Below are 19,469 nucleotides of genomic sequence, written 5' to 3' on the forward strand. Positions count from 1 at the left end.
GATCTGTTTACCCCGTGATTCGGTCGCTACAGTTGATTTGGACATTTTCAACTAACAGTTATTTTTCCCATGGTGAGTTCTATTACATTTACAGGGGAGTATATTTTGGTTTTGACAATATCCACTGGGCGAAACAAATTAGTAGGCCTCTGCCCATTGCTTTTTTCCCCATTTATGTTTCTCCTCTTCTCCAGAAAAGGGACTCAAGCAGCCCTTATTGTTGACAGTAAAATATTCTGCCATAAATGTCTATTCACAACTTTGTTTTGAACGTAGAGAGCTCGTAGGTTTTAGTTTATGCCAAAGTTTAGCTAATAAGAGCAAGATGGAAAGCAAGCAACAACGTCTCTCTACAAGTGTTTTCATGTTTGATTGTTGGGATTGTGGTTTTAGTCCGACAGTGGGCCGGTGTTTTTTTATTTTTTTTATTTTTTTAAATGTTGTTTCGTTCCTAAAGAGACGCATAGGTCACTTCAGTGTTCAAATCAAAGTTGAAACATTTCCTGAATATTTACATGTGACTAATTACCATTTGGTTATATATTTGAAACTCAACCCATGCTTAATCCACGAAAATATGTCACATTCAACGTAAAAGATCTTAACAGCCCAGTTAAGAGGATCATTTCTTAAGGTATAGACTATTTAAGGCTGACGTTGTGTTCTTACAAGAAACACATTGTACAGCCAGTGAACACAAGAAATTAAAGAGGAATGGGTAGGACACATTTTTGCGGCATCGTTTAACTCTAAAGCAAGAGGAACTGCAATTTTGATAAGTAGACATCCCCTTTTGTGTCAGCAACACCATGTCTGAACCCTCAGGCAGGTTTGTTTTGTAGCAGGGGCATATTTATTCAGTCTTGGACCCTATTGAGTATTTATGCTCCTAACTTCGACCATATGTTTATTCAGAATGTCTTCCTTCAGGCTGCTCAAGCTCCACCAGAATGGCTGGAGATGTTTTTTTCTTCCAGATACAGTTCTTGATAGGTCCTCTGATAAACCCTCCCGTCTTACCCATGCCGTCAAGCTCACCATGTCATTCATGAAGGATCTCAATTTACTAAATGTCTGGAGACAGATGCACCCACAGGATAGGAACTACCGTAATTTCCGGACTATTAAGCGCACCTGAATATAAGCCGCACCCACTGAATTTAAAAAATATATATTATTTTGAACATAAATAAGCCGCACATGTCTATAAGCCGCAGGTGCCTACCGGTACATTGAAACAAATGAACTTTACACAGGCTTTAACGAAACACAGCTTGTAACAAAAATAAATAGGCTTTAACGAAACACAGTTTGTAACAAATATAAATAGGCTTTAACGAAACACGGCTTGTAGCAAAAAATTTAAAATTAGCAGTAAGCTTTGGTTGTCTTTTTGCACTGAGTCAATTCCTCACGCTGCTGTTTCCAACGTCTTATTGACTCATTAAGACCAAGCTCCCGTGCAGCAGCTCTATTTCATTTTCCAACAGCCAGATCAATCGCCTTCAACTTGAAAGCTGCATCATATGCATTTCTCCGTGTCTTTGCCATGATGAGGGTGACAAAATGACTACCATAATCAGAATGATGAAGTTTGAGAGCGCTCGATTTAATCTAAACAGTAAACAAAAAAAGTTGTTTGACCTTAACCCGTTCGGCAATTTCATTGGTCTAATGAAAGCTTCATGCCGCCAAAAAACTGAGCACGTCACAGAATGTTTTTTTGGAAGAAAAAAAATTGAAAGCGGGAAAAATCCATATATTAGCCGCGAGGTTCAAAGCGTGGGAAAAAAGTTGCGGCTTATAGTCCGGAATTTACGGTACTCTTTATTCACACCCACACAACACACACACACACACACACACTCACGCATAGATCACTTTTTGCTATCAACCCAACTGTTTCATAGTGTTAGACACCGATTGTCTCACCAGATTGCTTTGTGACCATTCTCCTCTGGAATTAGCAATCTCCATTCCTACCAAGCATATATAGATGGAGACCAAATTCTACACTCCTGAAGCAACCTGCATTCATCAAAGAGCAGATCAATATTTTTACTTTGACAAACACACCCTCTGGTCCTGACAGTTTCATTCTTTGGGATGCGTTGAAAGCCTATCTGATGGGAAGGCTCATTGCCTGTACTAAAGTGTTTAAATGAAAACACGGTGCCGAACTGAATGCCCTTGCATCTGAAATCTTTGAGCTGGAGAAAACCTACCAAAGGGGCCAGACTAAAGACCTATAAAGGCTTTTGGTAAATAAAAAACTGAAATATAATGCTCTGAACACGTATCAAGCTGAGAGGTGCATTACTAAATCATAACAGCGTTACTATGAACTTGGAGAGAAAGCACAAAGTACTGGCATGGCAACTGAAAGCAGAGGAAAGTAAGAGGACCATTAATGCTATAGAAACTTTTACTAATGAGATCTTTTGACCCTACTGAAATTAATGATACTTTTAAGAAATACTACGAGGACCTCTATACTTCCCAATCAAGCGATGATCTATCAGAGATCAACTCTTCTCTCCTTTCTCAACCTCCCTTGCCTGTCAGAGGAAGACAGAGCGAACAGTTCTCAGTCCCTGAATTGTTGGAGGACATTAAATCTTTACCTTCTAAAAAATCTCCTGGCTTCCCTCCAGAGTTCTATAAAGAACTCAAGGGGCTGTTGGTCCCCTACCTTATGGAGGTACTTTAAAAAGCCGGGGAGGACAACTGCTTTCCAGAGTCTTTCACTCAAACTGTGATTACAGTAATTCACAAGAAAGGGGAAAACCTGCTAATGTGTGCCTTCTATAGACCAATCACTCTCCTTAAAACAGATTGTAAACTGGTCACCAAGATGCTATCTAAGAGACTGGAGTCATGCTTCCCCCTGTTGGTCAACTCAGATCTTACTGGATCCATAATTAATAGATTGTCCTCCAATAATCTCAGAAGGTTCTTTGATATAATTCACCTTGCAAAAAAATAAATACCTAGTGTCGCAGTCTCCCTCGTTGCCAAAAAGGTCTTTGATAGGCTCGAATGACCATATCTCTTTCGCGTTTTGGAAAAGTTCAGTTTAGGCACCGTGTTTGTAAACTTGATAAAATCACTCAACAAATCTCCTAAAACTAGTATTGCTACCAATGGGATTACTTCCTCCTCTTTCCTTCTCTTTAGGGGAACAGACACAGTTGCCCTTTTAGCCCCCACCTCTTCGCCGTCGAACTGTTGGCAGTGGCCTTTAGAATGTGCCCTGACATACATGGCTTTGAGGTGGGCCCCCATACCCATAAGTTATCACTCTTTGAGGACGACCTTATCTTATTTCTAACAAACCCAAAACATCCCCTCTCACTTACAGAACCTATTACAGTATTTTAGTTCTTTCTCTGGATATAAGGTCAATTTTGATATAATCTTACTGTTCTCTGTCTTTGACCATCAAGCATAAATTTCCTTTTAGGCGGTCGCCTATGGCCTTCACATATTTGGGTATAATGGTGGATGGTAACCTGAAGAACCTCTATAAACTCAATCTGGCCAGTTTGTTGCAAAAGGTGGATGGTGACCTGTGTAAATGGATGGACTTGCCTCTCACTCTACTGGGTAGAATGCATGTAATTAAAATGAATGTCCTGTCCAGATTTCTGTATTTGTTTCAATTTCTCCGCATCCCTGTACCCGCAGCATTCTTTTACTCTCGACGAGCTGACCAGACAGTTTGTGGCACGGCAAAACTCCTGGGGTTAGCCTGGACAAACTGACCCTTGATCACAGTCAAGGGGGCTTAAACCTCCATTTCAGAATGTATTACCTGACTGTTTGAACATGGTTCCCAATCAAGCAATGTTCAAAGGTTTTTCAAGAATAGTAACTTTAGACCATGGTCTGATAAGGGTATCACTCTTCTAGAACATTGTTATGAGGGAATTCTTATGTCCTTTGAACAGCTGAAATAGAAATACAACTTGTCTAATAAGGACCTCTTTGGTTACCTACAACGATGACATTTTATTAGGGTGAATCTCAAGGGCCAGTGGAACCTACCTAAGATGTCACCTATTGAACAACTTTCCCATGCAGACCAACCACTGTTGAAGACCATTTCCTGTGTTTACGATGTTCTTATGTCATGACTACCACTGCCTGAGCTAGATAAACCCCGACTTAGATGGGGAAAAGATCCGGGTATTCATCTTGATGAGGGACTATGGAGTGACCTATACAGGGATGGTGTTACATCCACATTGAACTCCAGATACAGACTGATCCAGTTTAATTTCCTCCATCAGCTCTATATCACCCCATCTACATTGCACAAGTTCAACCCTGGTATCTCCTCCCTACGTTCAAAACTACACTGTTTCTGGCAAGGGGTATGCGATACCATATCTTCAATTCAGGGGGCTGCATTCCCTTTAGACCCGGAGGTCTGTCTACTGGATAACTTCACTAATTCCAGTCTTAGGCAAAATCACACTAATAAAGCTAACAGAAATGGTGCTAGCAATTGGCAAAAAATGTATTGCCTTGAAATGGAATCTGGCAGGCAGATATCTGAAGTTAATAGTTGTATCCCACTGGAGAAAATGACATACTGCATAAGGAATAAGTCAGAGACAATTTACAGAATTTGTCAACCCTTTGTTGATTATATGGAGAATGATCACTCACATAACATTGATTGCATCTCTGTATAATCCTCATGTAATGTTTCACAGTTAATGTATAAAATGTACTGTAGCCTACTGGTCCAATGTCTCATATTTAGTTTTCTTTTTCTATTGCATTTCAATTTTTGTCTGTTGTCTTCTAAGTTTGTCACTTTGTTATATTGTTGTCTGTCTTCTCATTTTTGTTTTGAATGTTCTTAATTTTAAAATGCAAAAATATATATATATTTTAACAATGATTTTTGGTACTGAATACACGGATATTGATTATTGTCCGTCTTTATGGATTCAATAAATTAAATATTGATGGTTTTGTCTGTATTTCAGCCTGCTAAAGCGCGGAAGAGGCGGAAAAAATACAAGAACGTAAGTACAAACCAAGGGCCGATCCTTAAACCTGTCCACTCTTTGTTTTCTATAGAAATATATGTATTTTATGAAATGATTAGACACATTGATACATGTACACAATGTATGATTGTTTAGATGGAGAACCCCCTGGACCATGTGTTCAGCACGTACCAGGTTAACATCATGCAGTCGTGTGACCAGTGCAACTCCTATATCGGGGGCATGGAGAAAGTCTACATGTGCAGCTGTGAGTACCACACAGACAGACAAACACACACACACACACATACAGGCATTCTGACAACTCTCACATTCTAGTAACAGCTAATATATATATATATATATATATATATATATATATACCTACCTACCTACCTACCTACCTACCTACCTTTTATTTAACCAGGTAGGCCAATTGAGAAGTTCTCATTTACAACTGCGACCTGGCCAAGATAAAGCAAAGCAGTGCAACAAAAACAACAGAGTTACACATAGCAAACGTACATTCAATAACACAATAGAAAATCTATGTACAGTGTGTGCAAATGTAGAAGAGAAAGGAGGTAAGGCAATAAATAGGCCATAGAGGCAAAATAATTACAATTTAGCATTAACACTGGAGTGATAGATGTGCAGATGATGATGTGCAAATAACAAGGATAACAGTCTCCAATAATTGATGTGAATGCTGAGGATTCTTTAAACATACATAACCATTACATTCTGGGTCGTCATGGATACAAATGTTAATAGCCTTCCATTCTGGTTTTATTCTTCCAGATTGTAAGATGGTGTGCCACAAGAAGTGCCTCTGCAAAATTGTCACAGACTGCTCCACGTTTTGTGCCAAAAAGGTGGGCATTGACCTCACATATTCGTAAACTACATTGACATACTTCCATGATTTAGGTTTGAATCTTAAATCTTTATTGGTCCCTAGGTTACTATTGACTAACATGTTGGTGTCTGTCTGTGTGCAGAGTGACGAGGAGTCAGGAGGCCTGCACTTTGGGGTGCGCTTGTGTCACCTGACCAACGAGGACAACCCCATTCCCATAGTGCTGGAGATGATGCTGGAGCATGTCGAGATGAACGGCCTGTTAACGGAGGGAATCTACCGCAAGTCAGGTTCCGCCAACCGCATGAAGGAGCTCCACCAGCTAATGGAGACTGGTAAAGGCCAGCCCATAATATTGTAAACAGTAAACCACAGAGCTGCTAAGATCTTGATGGGTAACAGTTCATTTGAGAGGTGTACGGAAGACTTAACATTAAACACCTACACAAGCACAAGAGTAGTTGTATTTTTGAAGTTTCATTGTGCCTATGTAGATCTTATGTATGACATAAGTATACCTCTTCTTGTTCCCATTCCTTGACCTGTCTAATGGTTGATGTTGTGTGGCAGACCCCCACGCAGTGTGCCTGGAGGACTACCCCATCCACACAGTGACAGGGCTGATCAAACAGTGGCTGAGAAAGCTGCCTGACCCCCTCATGACCTTCACTCATTACAATGACTTCCTTCGGGCCGTGGGTGAGTCCTGTTATAGCTCTGCCTCACTCTTCTCCATGATCAAGGGAGAGATAGTTACTCTTGTTCATTTTGGATTTTGTTATATAACATATGTCCACAAGGGGGAGTCCCTATATCAGCCCATGTGGGTTATCTTCTCCTTGGTATGTTCTACTGATCTACAGGTAAATGCCAAAATAAAGGAAATACTTGAGTAAATGAGGGATACAAAGTATATTGTAATCAGATGTGGTTCCTGAGTTAATTAAGCTATTAAAACATCCCATCATGCTTAAGGTCCAGCTGCCCCTTATTTTGGCTACCATGGCTAGAGATCTCTGACTTTGAAAGAGGGGTCTCAAAGGAAGTTTAAAGGGAGTGTATGTGTCTGTCACCAGATCTCAACCCAATTAAACACTTATGGGAGCGGCACCTGAGACAGCGTTTTCCAACACTCTTGACAAAACGACAAATTATGGAATTTCTCGTGGAAGAATGGTGTCGCATTACAGTTCCAGACACTTGTAGAATTTATGCCAAGGCGCATTAAAGCAGTTCTGGCTTTAACGCCGTATTAAGACACTTTATGTTGGTGTTTCCTTTATTTTGTCAGTTACCTGTATTCTACTGAATGTTCAAATGTGTAATATTGTCGACTGTCAGCAATCCCTACATTGTGGCGTTGTTGTTGATCCTATATTGTGTTTTCCTCATCTCTCTAGAACTTCCTGAAAAGCAAGAGCAGCTACATGCCATCTACAAAGTGTTGGAACAGCTCCCCACCGCATGCTTCAACACCTTGGAAAGACTTTTCTTCCATCTAGTCAAGTACATACTCTTCATGGCTGGGGCAATATTGCAGTGTGTATTGCTGTATAAATATTTAACTTTTTTCCCCTTCCACATGAGTAATATTTTTCTCTCTTCCAGAGTGTCTAAAGACGAGTCTCACAATCGCATGTCTCCCAACTCCCTGGCCATCGTGTTTGCCCCCTGCATCCTCCGCTGCCCAGACAGCGCCGACCCACTCATGAGCATGAAGGACGTGGCCAAGACCACCACGTAAGTATCTCTCTGATCACTGCATAGACAGAAACCATTGTTACTTTATGTATAAAACGTTTTATTTTTATCAATTCAGTTGAAATAAATTGAAATAAAAAGAATACCACAATAAGAATAGTCCACTTAGAATGGATTTTATTGATCTCAACCGTAGTCTTTGCTGTTATCAAGTGAATATTTTGTTCAGGCAACTAGGTAGGACCCCCACTGTACAGGAACCAATGCAGTGCCTTTACCACAATAGAGATTTTAACTAGCAGGTAATGTCTCTGTGTCCCAGGTGTGTGGAGATGTTGATCAACGAGCAGATCAGAAGCTACAATGAGAAGTTAGAGGAGATAGAACAGCTGGAGCATGCTGAGGCTCTGGCCGTCAACCAGCTCAAACTCAAGAGACAGAACACGGTGAGGACTATTCTACATGGTCTGGTCTGTCTGGACACTACCAATTCAGGAAGTAAACTGACATTTCTATTCCAATTTTCCTCAATGCTTCTCTGTCGCTTTCTGAATTGACTGATTTGGAATGGAATTAATTCCAACACTGACACTTACCAGGTCCATAGACTCAGTAGACAGACCAACCATAGCCACCAACTGTATTTACTACATACTGTTGGGCAGGGCTGTACTACTACACTCCTAGTCCAGTAAGGCTGCAGGTTTTTGAGTGTCAGTGTATTGTCCAATATCCACCATGGGTTACTGCTCATTGTTTTGTGGTTCTTCCTTTTTTCTCTTCAGCTGCACTGGCATTTGTCCCTCAGGTTTTCTGCTCCTTACAAAGGAGTGGTGGTACGTATCCACGTTGCTCTGGTCCTCCTGGTAGCTAGATGCGGTTTGTCTTAACCAACCGTCTGTGCATGACTTGTAGTAGTCGATGACCCGCCCCCCATCCCTCTCTCCTCTTCATACTAATTGATGGTATACAGTGCTGCAGTGGTCTCCCAACTATGTTTCTGGAGAGCAACTGGGCATGCAGGCTTTTGTTCCAGCCCAGCAGTTACACACCTGGATCCAAGCGAAGACAATGATCAGTTGATTCTGTGACGGAGGTGTGTTAAAGCTAGGTGTGTTAAAGCTAGGTGTGTGTTAAAGCTAGGTGTGTGTTAAAGCTAGGTGTGTGTTAAAGCTAGGTGTGTGTTAAAGCTAGGTGTGTGTTAAAGCTAGGTGTGTGTTAAAGCTAGGTGTGTGTGTCAGTGCTAGGTGTGTGTGTCAGTGCTAGGTGTGTGTGTCAGTGCTAGGTGTGTGTGTCAGTGCTAGGTGTGTGTGTGTCAGTGCTAGGTGTGTGTGTGTCAGTGCTAGGTGTGTGTCTGTGCTGGGTGTGTGTCTGTGCTAGCTAGCTAGGTGTGTGTCTGTGCTAGCTAGCTAGGTGTGTGTCTGTGCTAGCTAGCTAGGTGTGTGTCTGTGCTAGCTAGCTAGGTGTGTGTCTGTGCTAGGTGAGTGTCTGTGCTAGCTAGCTAGGTGAGTGTCTGTGCTAGGTGAGTGTCTGTGCTAGCTAGCTAGGTGAGTGTCTGTGCTAGGTGAGTGTCTGTGCTAGCTAGCTAGGGGGGTGTCTGTGCTAGCTAGCTAGGGGGGTGTAAGTGCTAGCTAGCTAGGGGGGTGTCAGTGCTAGCTAGCAAGGGGGGGTGTCAGTGCTAGCTAGCTAGGGGGGTGTCAGTGCTAGCTAGCTAGGGGGGTGTCAGTGCTAGCTAGCTAGGGGGGTGTCAGTGCTAGCTAGCTAGCTAGGGGGGGTGTCAGTGCTTGCTAGGGGGGTGTCAGTGCTTGCTAGGGGGGTGTCAGTGCTAGCTAGGGGTGTGCCAGTGCTTGCTAGGGGTGTGTCAGTGCTTGCTAGGGGTGTCAGTGCTAGGTGTGTGTCAGTACTGCTAGAACAAAGGCCTGCATACCTACTGCTAGTACCTCTATGCGTGTAGATGTTAGACCCCTGTTATACTGCATGTTGGTTTCAGCCCTCAGTATCTGTGACGTGAAGGTTCTTCAGAGTGACGGTGTGGGTTGATGTTGGTCTTTTCCACATGTGACTTGTTTGTGGTTTGACTAGTATTTGGTGACATTAACTCTTGATCATAGCCCGCTTGTGCTGTATGGAACAAATATGATTCCCCACTGTACAACCTCAGGATTGGATGGATGGTTTGTGGATTCTCCCTGTTAACCAGAACCAAGCCTTGGGTTCTTGGAGCTGGGGAATAATTGACATGGGAATGAGTTGTCTTCTTGATGTCTTTTACTCCTGGAGTAAAATAACCGTTGCTTTGATTTGCAGACTCAAGCTTCTTTCAATAGTAAAATCGGCATTAAAAACCCTCACACCCGATACTGACATGTTCCTACATGTTGTGTGGTTGAATAACAGTTTCATAGTGCCTGTTTATCCCTACTCATCATGACAAAACCGCCTGCCTTCCTCTAGTTACCATAGCTCACTGGAATGACACAGGCATGATATTAATAAACACTATGCATGATGACGTTACACAGGCACCCCACCCCATCCTCTAAACCAGTGTGGTATGGACTTGCTACTCATTGAGGTGCCATGAGTAACTGTGTGTGTGTGTGTGTGTGTGTTCTCTCTTAGGTGCATGAGAAGAAGTGCTCTGACTTGACGGTGGTCCCTGAGAACGATGAGCCACTAGACTCTGACACGGAGGCTGAGAAAAACCTGATGGAGCGCATCAAGTCTATAAAACAAGAGAAGTAAGAACTGAACAGAGCCCCTGATTCACCACTAAATTCAGCAGATACACTACATGGTCAAAAGTATGTGGGCACCCCTTCAAATAATTGGATTCAGCTTTTTCAGCCACACCCATTGCTGACAGGTTTATAAAATCGAGCACACAGCTATGCAATCTCCATAGACAAACATTGGCAGTAGAATGGCCCGTACTGAAGAGCTCAGTGACTTTCAATGTGGCACCGTCATAGGATGCCAAGTTTCCAACAAGTAAATTCGTCAAATTTCTTCCCTGCTAAAGCTGCCTCGGTCAACTGTAAGTGCTGTTATTGTGAAGTGGTTGGCCACACAAGCTCACAGAACGGGATCGCCAAATGCTGCAGCGCGTAGCGTGTACAAATCATCTTTCCCCGGTTGCAACACTCACTACTGAGTTCCAAACTGCCTCTAGAAGCATCATCAGCACAAGAACTGTTCGTCGGGATTCCATGGCCTAAGATCACCATGCGCAATGCCAAGCGTTGGCAAGAGTGGTGTAAAGATCGCCGCCATTGGAATCTGGAGCATTGGAAACGCCTTCTCTGGAGTGATGAATCACGCTTGTATCACACTCTGGCAGTCAGATGGACAGATCTGGGTTTGGCGGATGTCATGAGAACGCTACCTGCCCGAATGCGTAGTGTAAAGTTTGGTGGAGGAGGAATAATGGTCTAGGGCTGTTTTTCGTGGTTCGGGCTGGGCCCCTTAGTTCCAGTGAAGGGAAATCTTAATGCTACAGCATACAATGAGGGGCGATTCTAGACTTCCGTGCTTCCAACTTTGTGGCAACAGTTTGGGGAAGGCCCTGTTGTGGAAATCCACCACTAAGGACTCAAACTCAAAGTAAATAAAGCAATCTTTATTATTATGGCTGTAGAGGTTCACAAACTCAATACACACTTGATAAAAACTCTGAAGGGGAGGTTCCCGTTCAGTCCTTTTATACTGCTACACTAAAAAGTTATAAGCATGGTTGGTTCCTGTATTTGACTGTTTTATTCCACTTCTCTTGTACCAAGATAATGTTCTGGGCATACTGCCAATTTGCTTATGAGTGATAGTGTGGTTTCCTCCTTTGTGCAGTCATCCAGTTACTCGCATGAACCCAACCAAGACCGGTTATTACAAAAGCAGCATTGTGCTAAACATACTGTTACAAACACACAAGAGCATTTCCATCACAGCCCTTTCTGTTTCAGCATGACAATGCCCCAAGCACAAAGTGAGGTCCATACAGAAGTGGTTTGTCGAGATTGGTGTGGAAGAACTTGACTGGCCTGCACAGAGCCCTGATCTCAACCACATTGAATACCTTTGGGATGAATTGGAACGCCTACTACGAGCCAGGCCTAATCGGCAAACATCAGTGCCCGAATGAAAACAAGTCCCCGTGGCAATGTTCCAACATCTAGTGATAGCCATGAAGTGCTTTGAAAGGCTGGCCATGGCTCACATTAACACCATCATCCCGGAAACCCTAGACCCACTCCAATTCGCATACTGCCCCAACAAAAGGAACACCTATGTGAGAATGCTACTAATTGACTACAGCTCAGTGTTGAGAGCACCAGCTGTTCCGGACTACTGTGTGATCACGCTCTCCATAGCCAATGTGAGTAAGACCTTTAAACAGGTCAACATTCACAAGGCCAGACGGATTACCAGTACGTGTACTCCGAGCATGCGCTGACCAACTGGCAAGTGTCTTCACTGACATTTTCAACAGCTCCCTGTCTGTAATACCATCATGTTTCAAGCAGACCACCATAATTCCTGTGCCCAAGAACACTAAGGTAACCTGCCTAAATGTCTACCGACCCAAAGCAATCATATTTGTAGCCATGAAGTGCTTTGAAAGGCTCGTCACGGCTCATATCAACACCATTATCCCAGAAAACCTAGACTCACTCCAATTTGCATACTGCCCCAACAGATCCATAGATGGTGCAATCTCTATTGCACTCCACACTGCCCTTTCACACCTGGACAAAAGGAACACCTATGTGAGAATGCTATTCATTGACTACAGCTCAGCATTCAACACCATAGTGCCCTCAAAGCTCATCACTAAGCTAAGAATCCTGGGACTAAACACCTCCCTCTGCAACTGGATCCAGGACTTCCTGACGGGCTGCCCCTAGGTGGTAAGGGTAGGCAACAACACATCTGCCACGCTGATCCTCAACACTGGGGCCCCTCAGGGGTCCGTGCTTAGTCCTCTCCTGTACTCCCTGTTCACCCACGACTGCGTGGCCAAACACAACTCCAACATCATCATTAAGTTTGCTGACGACACAACAGTGGTAGACCTGATCACAGACAACAATGAAACAGCCTATAGGTAGGAGGTCAGAGACCTGGCAGTGTGGTGCCAGGACAACAACCTCTCACTCATTGTGAGCAAGACAAAGGAGCTCATCGTGTACTACAGGAAAAGCAGGGCCAAACAGGCCCCCATTAATATCGACAGGGCTGAAGTGGAGCCGTTGAGAGCTTCAAGTACCTTGGTGTCCACAACACCAACGAACTATCATGGTCGAAGCACACCAGGACAGTTGTGAAGAGGGCACGACAACTCCTATTCTCCCTCGAGACTGTAAAGATTTGGCATGGGTCCCTAGATCCTCATAAAGTTCTACAGCTGCACCATCGAGAGCATCCTGACCAGTTGCATCACCGTCTGGGATGGCAAATGCTCCGCATCCGACGGTAAGGTGCTATGGAGGGTAGTGCGTACGGCCTAGTACATCACTAGGGCAAAGCTTCCTGCCATCCAGGACCTTTATATAAGGTGGTGTCAGGAAAAAGGCCCCAAAAAATGTCAGACTCCAGCCACCCAAGTCATAGACTGTTCTCTCTGCTACCCCACAGCAAGTGGTACTGGAGCGCCAAGTCTTAGTCCAAAAGGCTCATTAACACCACCTACCCCAGGCCATAAGACTGAACAATTAATCAAATGGACACCCGGACTATTTACATTGACCCCCTCTTTGTTTTTACACTGCTGCTACTCGTGTTTATTATCTATGCATAGTAACTTTGCCCCCTACCTATATGTACAAATTACCTCGACTAACCTTTACCCCCAAACATCGACTCGGTACCGGTATCCCCTGTGTATAGCCTCGTTATTGTTATTTTATTGTTTTTATTTCTTTTTTTACTTTAGTTTATTTAGTAAATATTTTGTTAACTCTATTTCTTGAACTGCATTGTTGGTTAAGGGCTTGTAAGTAAGCATTTCACAGTAAGGTGAAATGCTGTTGTATTCGGGGCATGTGAAAGCCTTCCCAGAAGAGTGAATGCTGTTATAGCAGCAAAGGAGGGACCAACTCTATATTAATGCCCATGATTTTGGAATGAGATGTTCGACGAGCAGCTGTCCACATACTTTTTGCCGTGTAGTGTTTTTGAATGCTGTGGTTTATACACTGTGGTTATATTTATATAATAATATAATATATGCCATTTAGTAGATGCTTACAGTCATGAGTGCATACATTTTACGAATGGGTGGTCCCGGGAATCAAACCCACTACCCTGGGGTTACAAGTGCCATGCTTTACCAACTAAGCTACAAAGGACCACCCATATCCAATGGTTATATTTTTTCCTGCGATCCACCAACCAACCCTTGGTTATATTTGTGACCCCTATGTTTTCTGTCTCTCCCTTCCCCCTCTTTCCCAGGGAGGACCTGGCCTGCAGACTGCCAGAGCTGGAGCAACCTGGTTCTGACCAGGACAACCTGGACTCTGAGGCGTCGCTGAGCTCTGAGAGCCTGTTGGACGAGCGCTGCAACAACTTGGAGCCCGAAGGTCAGTATTAAAGGTATAGTCCCCCCCTTTCCTACCTATTCACACCTGTGGGTTTCTCATCAGCCTGCCTGGCCCCCTGTCTGTCCCTGCTGTCTCTGGTGCAGGTCTGGACATGCTGGTGGTGCTGCATTTAAAGAGGTTGGCGGAGGTGCCGTCTGCTCTCTAGCAGGTTGGAGGCTCCCGATTTACAAGCAACGTGTGTGTGTGTGTTTTTGTACTTTTGCATGAGTGTCTGTGTGGCATGCAGAAACTTTGACCAGACTAACTGTTGGGGGTGGAGTAACATGGTGTATTATGGTGGTAGAGGTCTGTGGGGGACTTATTTCTTCATTCTGCTCCTGCTGCTTTTCATACCGCGCTCGCTCACGCTGACTTCTTGTCCGACTCCCACCCACTCCTGCAAGAACTGGTCCCCAATCTGACACAGTCCTGCAATGTTATTTTAGGTGAACTGTATGTGACGCAGCTCGCTTTACAGCCTCGGTCCCAGCAATCTTGCCACCCTAGTCAAGGTAAAAATGCGCAAAAATAGCCTAAGAAATAGGTTAAAATACCAGAGATTCTCACGTGGCCCATTATATTACGTTATCGGTATTATCGGGCTGTATCAGCCAATAGGGTAGAAGTAGTTTAATAGAGTTGGCAAATTATAGGAGAGTGGACACTAGTTGCTTTTAGCAACACTAGTATTTACACACTAGGGTTGCTGGGAATTATCTTACAAAAAGAGTAATAGTCCGCCAGAAGTTAAACTGTTTTATCCCCGTGGATTGATGAGGAATTGAAAAGTTGTATGGTTGAGAGGGGTGAGGGATGAGGCAAAAGGAATGGCAAATATGTCTGGCTGCACAACCGTACTGCAAATTGAGAAATCATGTGACTAAACTGAATAAAAAGAAGACCCTATACTATAAAACAAAGATAAATATTTAAAGAATGGGAGTAAAAAGCTTTGGAGCACCTTGAATTACATTTTGAGCAAAAAGGCAAACTCGGCCACATTCATTGAACCAGATGGATTATTCATCACAACCCACTGGTATTGCCAATTACTTTAAGGATTTTTTAATTGGCAAGATTAGCAGATGGAAAATTGTGAGGATAATGGTGGACAATATTGCCACTCCTATTTGCCATATCTTCAATCTAAGCCTACTAGAAAGTGTGTGCCCTCAGGCCTGGAGGGAAGCACAAGTAATTCCGCTACCCAAGAATAGTAAAGCCCCCTTAACTCGCTCAAATTAGCCGCCCAATCAGCCTGTTACCAACCCTTAGTAAACTTTTGGAAATTGTGTTTGAGCAGATACAATGCTATTTTACTGTAAACAAATTGACAACAGACTTTCAGCACGCTTATTGGGAAGGAAATTCAACAAACACAGCAATCACACAAATGACTGATTATCGGCTGAGAGAAATTGATGATAAAACGATTGTGGGAGCTGTTTTATTAGACTTCAGTGCGGCTTTTGACATTATCGATCATAGTCTGCTGATTTGATAAACATATGTGTTACGGCTTTACACCCCCTGCTATATTGTGGATAGAGAGTTAGCTGTCTAACAGAACACAGAGGATGTTCTTTAATGGAAGCCTATCCAACAAAATCCAGGTAGAATCAGGAATTCACCAGGGCAGCTGTCTAGGCACCTGACTTTTTTCACTCTTTACTAATGACATGCCACTGGCCTTGAGAAAAGCCAGTGTGTCTATGTATGCAAATGACTGAACACTATACACGTCAGCTACTACAGTGAGTGAAATCACTGCAACACTTAACAAAGAGCTGCATTTAGTTTCAGAATGGGTAGCAAGGAATAAGTTAGTCCTAAATATTTCAAAAACTAAAAGCATTGTATTTGGGACAAATCATTCACTAAACCCTAAACCTCAACTTAATCAAGCTAATTGTAATAGTGGACACTTGACTTGAACTACATTTTAGGAGTGGCACATTTTGCAGGCAGAAAAATACATGTGTTATCAATATTTATTTCCAGTCCATGTTGGAACCTTAACTAATGCCTATAATATTTAGGAAGTTGATTTTCATGGAAAGACAACTTTCTATTTAATTGAGACCACGCATAGGCGCATTTGGTCTTGCACGCCAAACACGAAGAGAGTTGATGTTGGTCTACTGAATTTGAAACAGAATTATCCTATGAGAGTTTGAGAGTAGTGTGACAAAGAGCTGCTTTAATACCATAGTTAACGCATACAAAACAGAAAGACAACCGTTCAAAATTATCTGGGGGGGGGAATATATTAATCTCTAAATTGTCTGACTGCCCACTTGAATAGAGCTCGCTACATGGTGGCATGTTTTGGTAGTGATATGAGCCTCTTTCTCTCATCCGTCTCTTCCAGGGAGAGGTTTTTTCCTGTTCAATAAGGCCAAGCCGAACTGCCCTCCCAAGCCTTCTGACCTGGTCCAGAGACCTATGTCCCCAAGGGGGTGTTCCTCTCCAAACCTCATCTCCGATGTTGCCTTTGGCTCCACCTCCCGGCTCCAGCTACCACGACGCCGCCCCATCATCCCCGACACGGTGAAGCTGCCCCCGGGCATCCACACGCACCCCCCGACTGTGGACCTCACCCCCTCTGCCAGTGGCGGCTACAGCCTGGTGAAAAGGCGGGAGCAGCCCGCCCGACGTAAAGACAGCATCCAGTCCCTTTACATCAGCCCAGACAAGGACCTGTTCCCCTCTCCTCCCTCCATCTCCTCCCTCTCCCTTTCCACCTCCACCCCCACTCCACAGAGCCTCCAGACCGCCAGCAAGGCCCTCAGACGGTTCTCAGACCCAGACGTCCCATATGTAGACGAGGCCTGACACAGACAGGAGGCACAATAGAACTTCATTCAGAACTGGATATCTATGGTGGTCCCCACGGCCTGGAGGATACAGTCTGTTAGTGTCGCTGTTGCCATGGAAACTGATCATGGACGTGCGTTTTATACTCTTGTGACTTGTGACTGATGAAAACAGGATGTGTCACCAAGCACTTTGTCTACAATAAATATATTGTGGTTTTTAAGAGACAATTTAAATCCATTTTGCGCAGAAGCATGGACTCCATGGATGTTTTATTTTTGTTTTTATTTTTGAAATACTTCCTTGATTTCATGAGGGAAAAACTGAAGGTTATTGCACCTTTCTTTTCCCAGGTCTCCTTATGAGAAGACCTGAACAGTGATCCCAATGTAATGTCAAAAGTGCCTTGATTTGTACATTGTCAGTGTACAAATTCATTATTTCTAGTTTTAATCTTCAATGGGGTATTTTTGTATGATACTCTTGTACTTATTCATTGAAATTATACCAACTCAAAGATATACTGGAACGAGGAACAAAACACTTTTGATGCAGTTATGGTCCCTTGAAATGCCTTCTCGTCAGAAATGGACTCTCCCTCAATTTCCTCCCAGTATAGGAACTGCTTTCACTTGTCAAAGGGGAAATGAGAGCAGCTCTAGCCACTTTCCTCCTAGATGAAAACCACCAACACTTGTCAAGGGCTGCGTGCCATGTCTTACTGGACCTTTTAGATTCTACTTTCTGTAATGTTTCCGCAGCTACATACATACGGCTTCAGTCAACTGTACTGTACCTGCCACTCTGTCAATGGGAGGGTCAGGGTGCCTATAGACTACAGACGACCCCTTCAGAAGTTGGGTTTGATATGTAATACTAATGTTCTTCTCTCAGACTGCTGTTGGATGTCTTAATTACTTACAACTTTAGTGTTGAGCTGTATGTTATCTCCATTTGAGGAAGTAAAAGAGAAGGAACTAGAATGTATTTATCTAAGCAATAAGGAAGTTACCTGACTGTTGAATTATTAAACAGAAGGTGTGGCACTGTAAACACATCTTTAGTGCATGCACACAGACTGGAATTTTGACCTTTTTATTGCAGGCTACTTTACATTGTTATTGCAGATAATGAAATATTTGACTTACAGAGCAACATCAATGCAATACAAGATGCTGTATAGTAGACAAATAAATAATTGACAGTAACCACGTTTCCATGAGTAAAGACACTATATAAAAAGAAAATCACGAAAGTTGTGATGGAAACAGGAAGTTTCGGTACAATTTTATAAATGCTGACAATTTTCTTCATTCGTGTTGATATCTTTTTGTGTAAGTAAAATGTATTATATGCGAGAAATGGCGATGGAAACGCCTTTATGTGCAGATACTGATGTAATAACCATCATATCGAGGCAAATTTTGAGTCATGCGATTATATTGGCATGTACTCCAACTCGGGAAACCATGCAGTTTATCAGGCAACAGATTAAGTAAATGATGAACTTCACAGGGTGGTGAAAGTGCAAGGTGATGAGCTTGATGCTCCTTTCCAATAAATATAGGTTTTTATTCTGGTGACATGATCATCGATGCTTGGCTGCGGTTTGACAAAAAAATTATCTTGCTCCTTTGTTCATAATCTCATCATGTTGGCCATTCAAACTCAACTCTGGATCTCGAAGCCAGTTCCACTGCATTTTTTTTGTTTCCTTTAATCAGGAACTGATTTAGACCTGGTACGCCAGGTATGTGCAATTAATTATCAGGTAGAACAGAAAACCAGCAGTCTCCGACCTTGTAGGGTAGCAGTTTAGTATCCTTGATGCAGGCTACACGTGTGCTCTTGTCAACAGTGCACTAAATCTGCACCCTAAGTGCTGTTGGTTAGAGCGCAGTACCAGAGTACACACTCGCAATATAATGCACATTTGTGGGTGAGAAAACCATCAGTGGAGTTAAATGTAATTGAGACACTGGTTAGTCAGGCTGATTGAGGTAGTATGTACATGTAGATATGGTTAAAGTGACTATGCATATATGATGAACAGAGAGTAGCAGTAGCGTAAAAGAGGGGTTTGAGGGGCACACAATGCAAATAGTGTATATTAAGTGTATATTCCAATGATAAGAGCCACTGTAAAACCCAATTTGCCCAGAACAAGGATAACATTGAGTATCTGAAAAGAAAAAAATGACAATTTTAAAAAGTGACATGAAAATGAGTTGACACATTGCATTTCAAAGCAGAATTATCAAAAAAACAAGCTTTTTGTGATTTTAGATTTTAAGTGGAGGCAACACAGTGACCTTTATGGTTACCTAAAAGTTTAACAGGGTTCAGGCTTCATTGAGAGCTGAGGTTTGACACTGAGCTTACCATTCTCTTTGGCATAATGCATTTGTCACCAATTTCTGAATTTCCAGCGAGGTGAAAAGAAGACACAAAACCATCTTTAATCGACTTTTTATTCAACTTACATTTAAGAAATTCAAATATCTTGAACAG

At 42.9% G+C, this 19,469-nt stretch overlaps 1 protein-coding gene across 9 annotated transcripts in view; it reads left to right on the plus strand.

Annotated features, from left to right (window-relative positions):
• The window catches only part of LOC100380752 (unconventional myosin-IXb), a 117,698-nt gene extending 99,532 nt beyond the window's left edge, over positions 1-18,166 (plus strand). For 3 of the 9 annotated variants that reach the window (XM_014149207.2, XM_014149210.2, XM_014149208.2), the window contains 12 exons: positions 5,001-5,039; positions 5,160-5,271; positions 5,805-5,878; positions 6,005-6,197; positions 6,433-6,561; positions 7,263-7,368; positions 7,471-7,602; positions 7,886-8,009; positions 8,349-8,399; positions 10,186-10,304; positions 14,014-14,141; positions 16,513-18,166. In XM_014149207.2, the coding sequence (XP_014004682.1) occupies positions 5,001-5,039; positions 5,160-5,271; positions 5,805-5,878; positions 6,005-6,197; positions 6,433-6,561; positions 7,263-7,368; positions 7,471-7,602; positions 7,886-8,009; positions 8,349-8,399; positions 10,186-10,304; positions 14,014-14,141; positions 16,513-16,976 (1,671 nt within the window). In that variant the 3' untranslated portion in view covers positions 16,977-18,166. Of the gene's footprint in view, positions 1-5,000; positions 5,040-5,159; positions 5,272-5,804; positions 5,879-6,004; positions 6,198-6,432; positions 6,562-7,262; positions 7,369-7,470; positions 7,603-7,885; positions 8,010-8,348; positions 8,400-10,185; positions 10,305-14,013; positions 14,155-14,245; positions 14,338-16,512 lie in introns of all 9 variants that reach the window. The other 6 variants (XM_014149212.2, XM_014149211.2, XM_014149215.2 and 3 more) reach the window with 6 other exon arrangements.
• The last annotated feature ends 1,303 nt before the right edge of the window (positions 18,167-19,469 follow it).

This window comes from Salmo salar, chromosome ssa16 (genome assembly GCF_905237065.1).
Source record: "Salmo salar chromosome ssa16, Ssal_v3.1, whole genome shotgun sequence".
NCBI classification, from domain to species: Eukaryota; Metazoa; Chordata; class Actinopteri; order Salmoniformes; family Salmonidae; genus Salmo; species Salmo salar.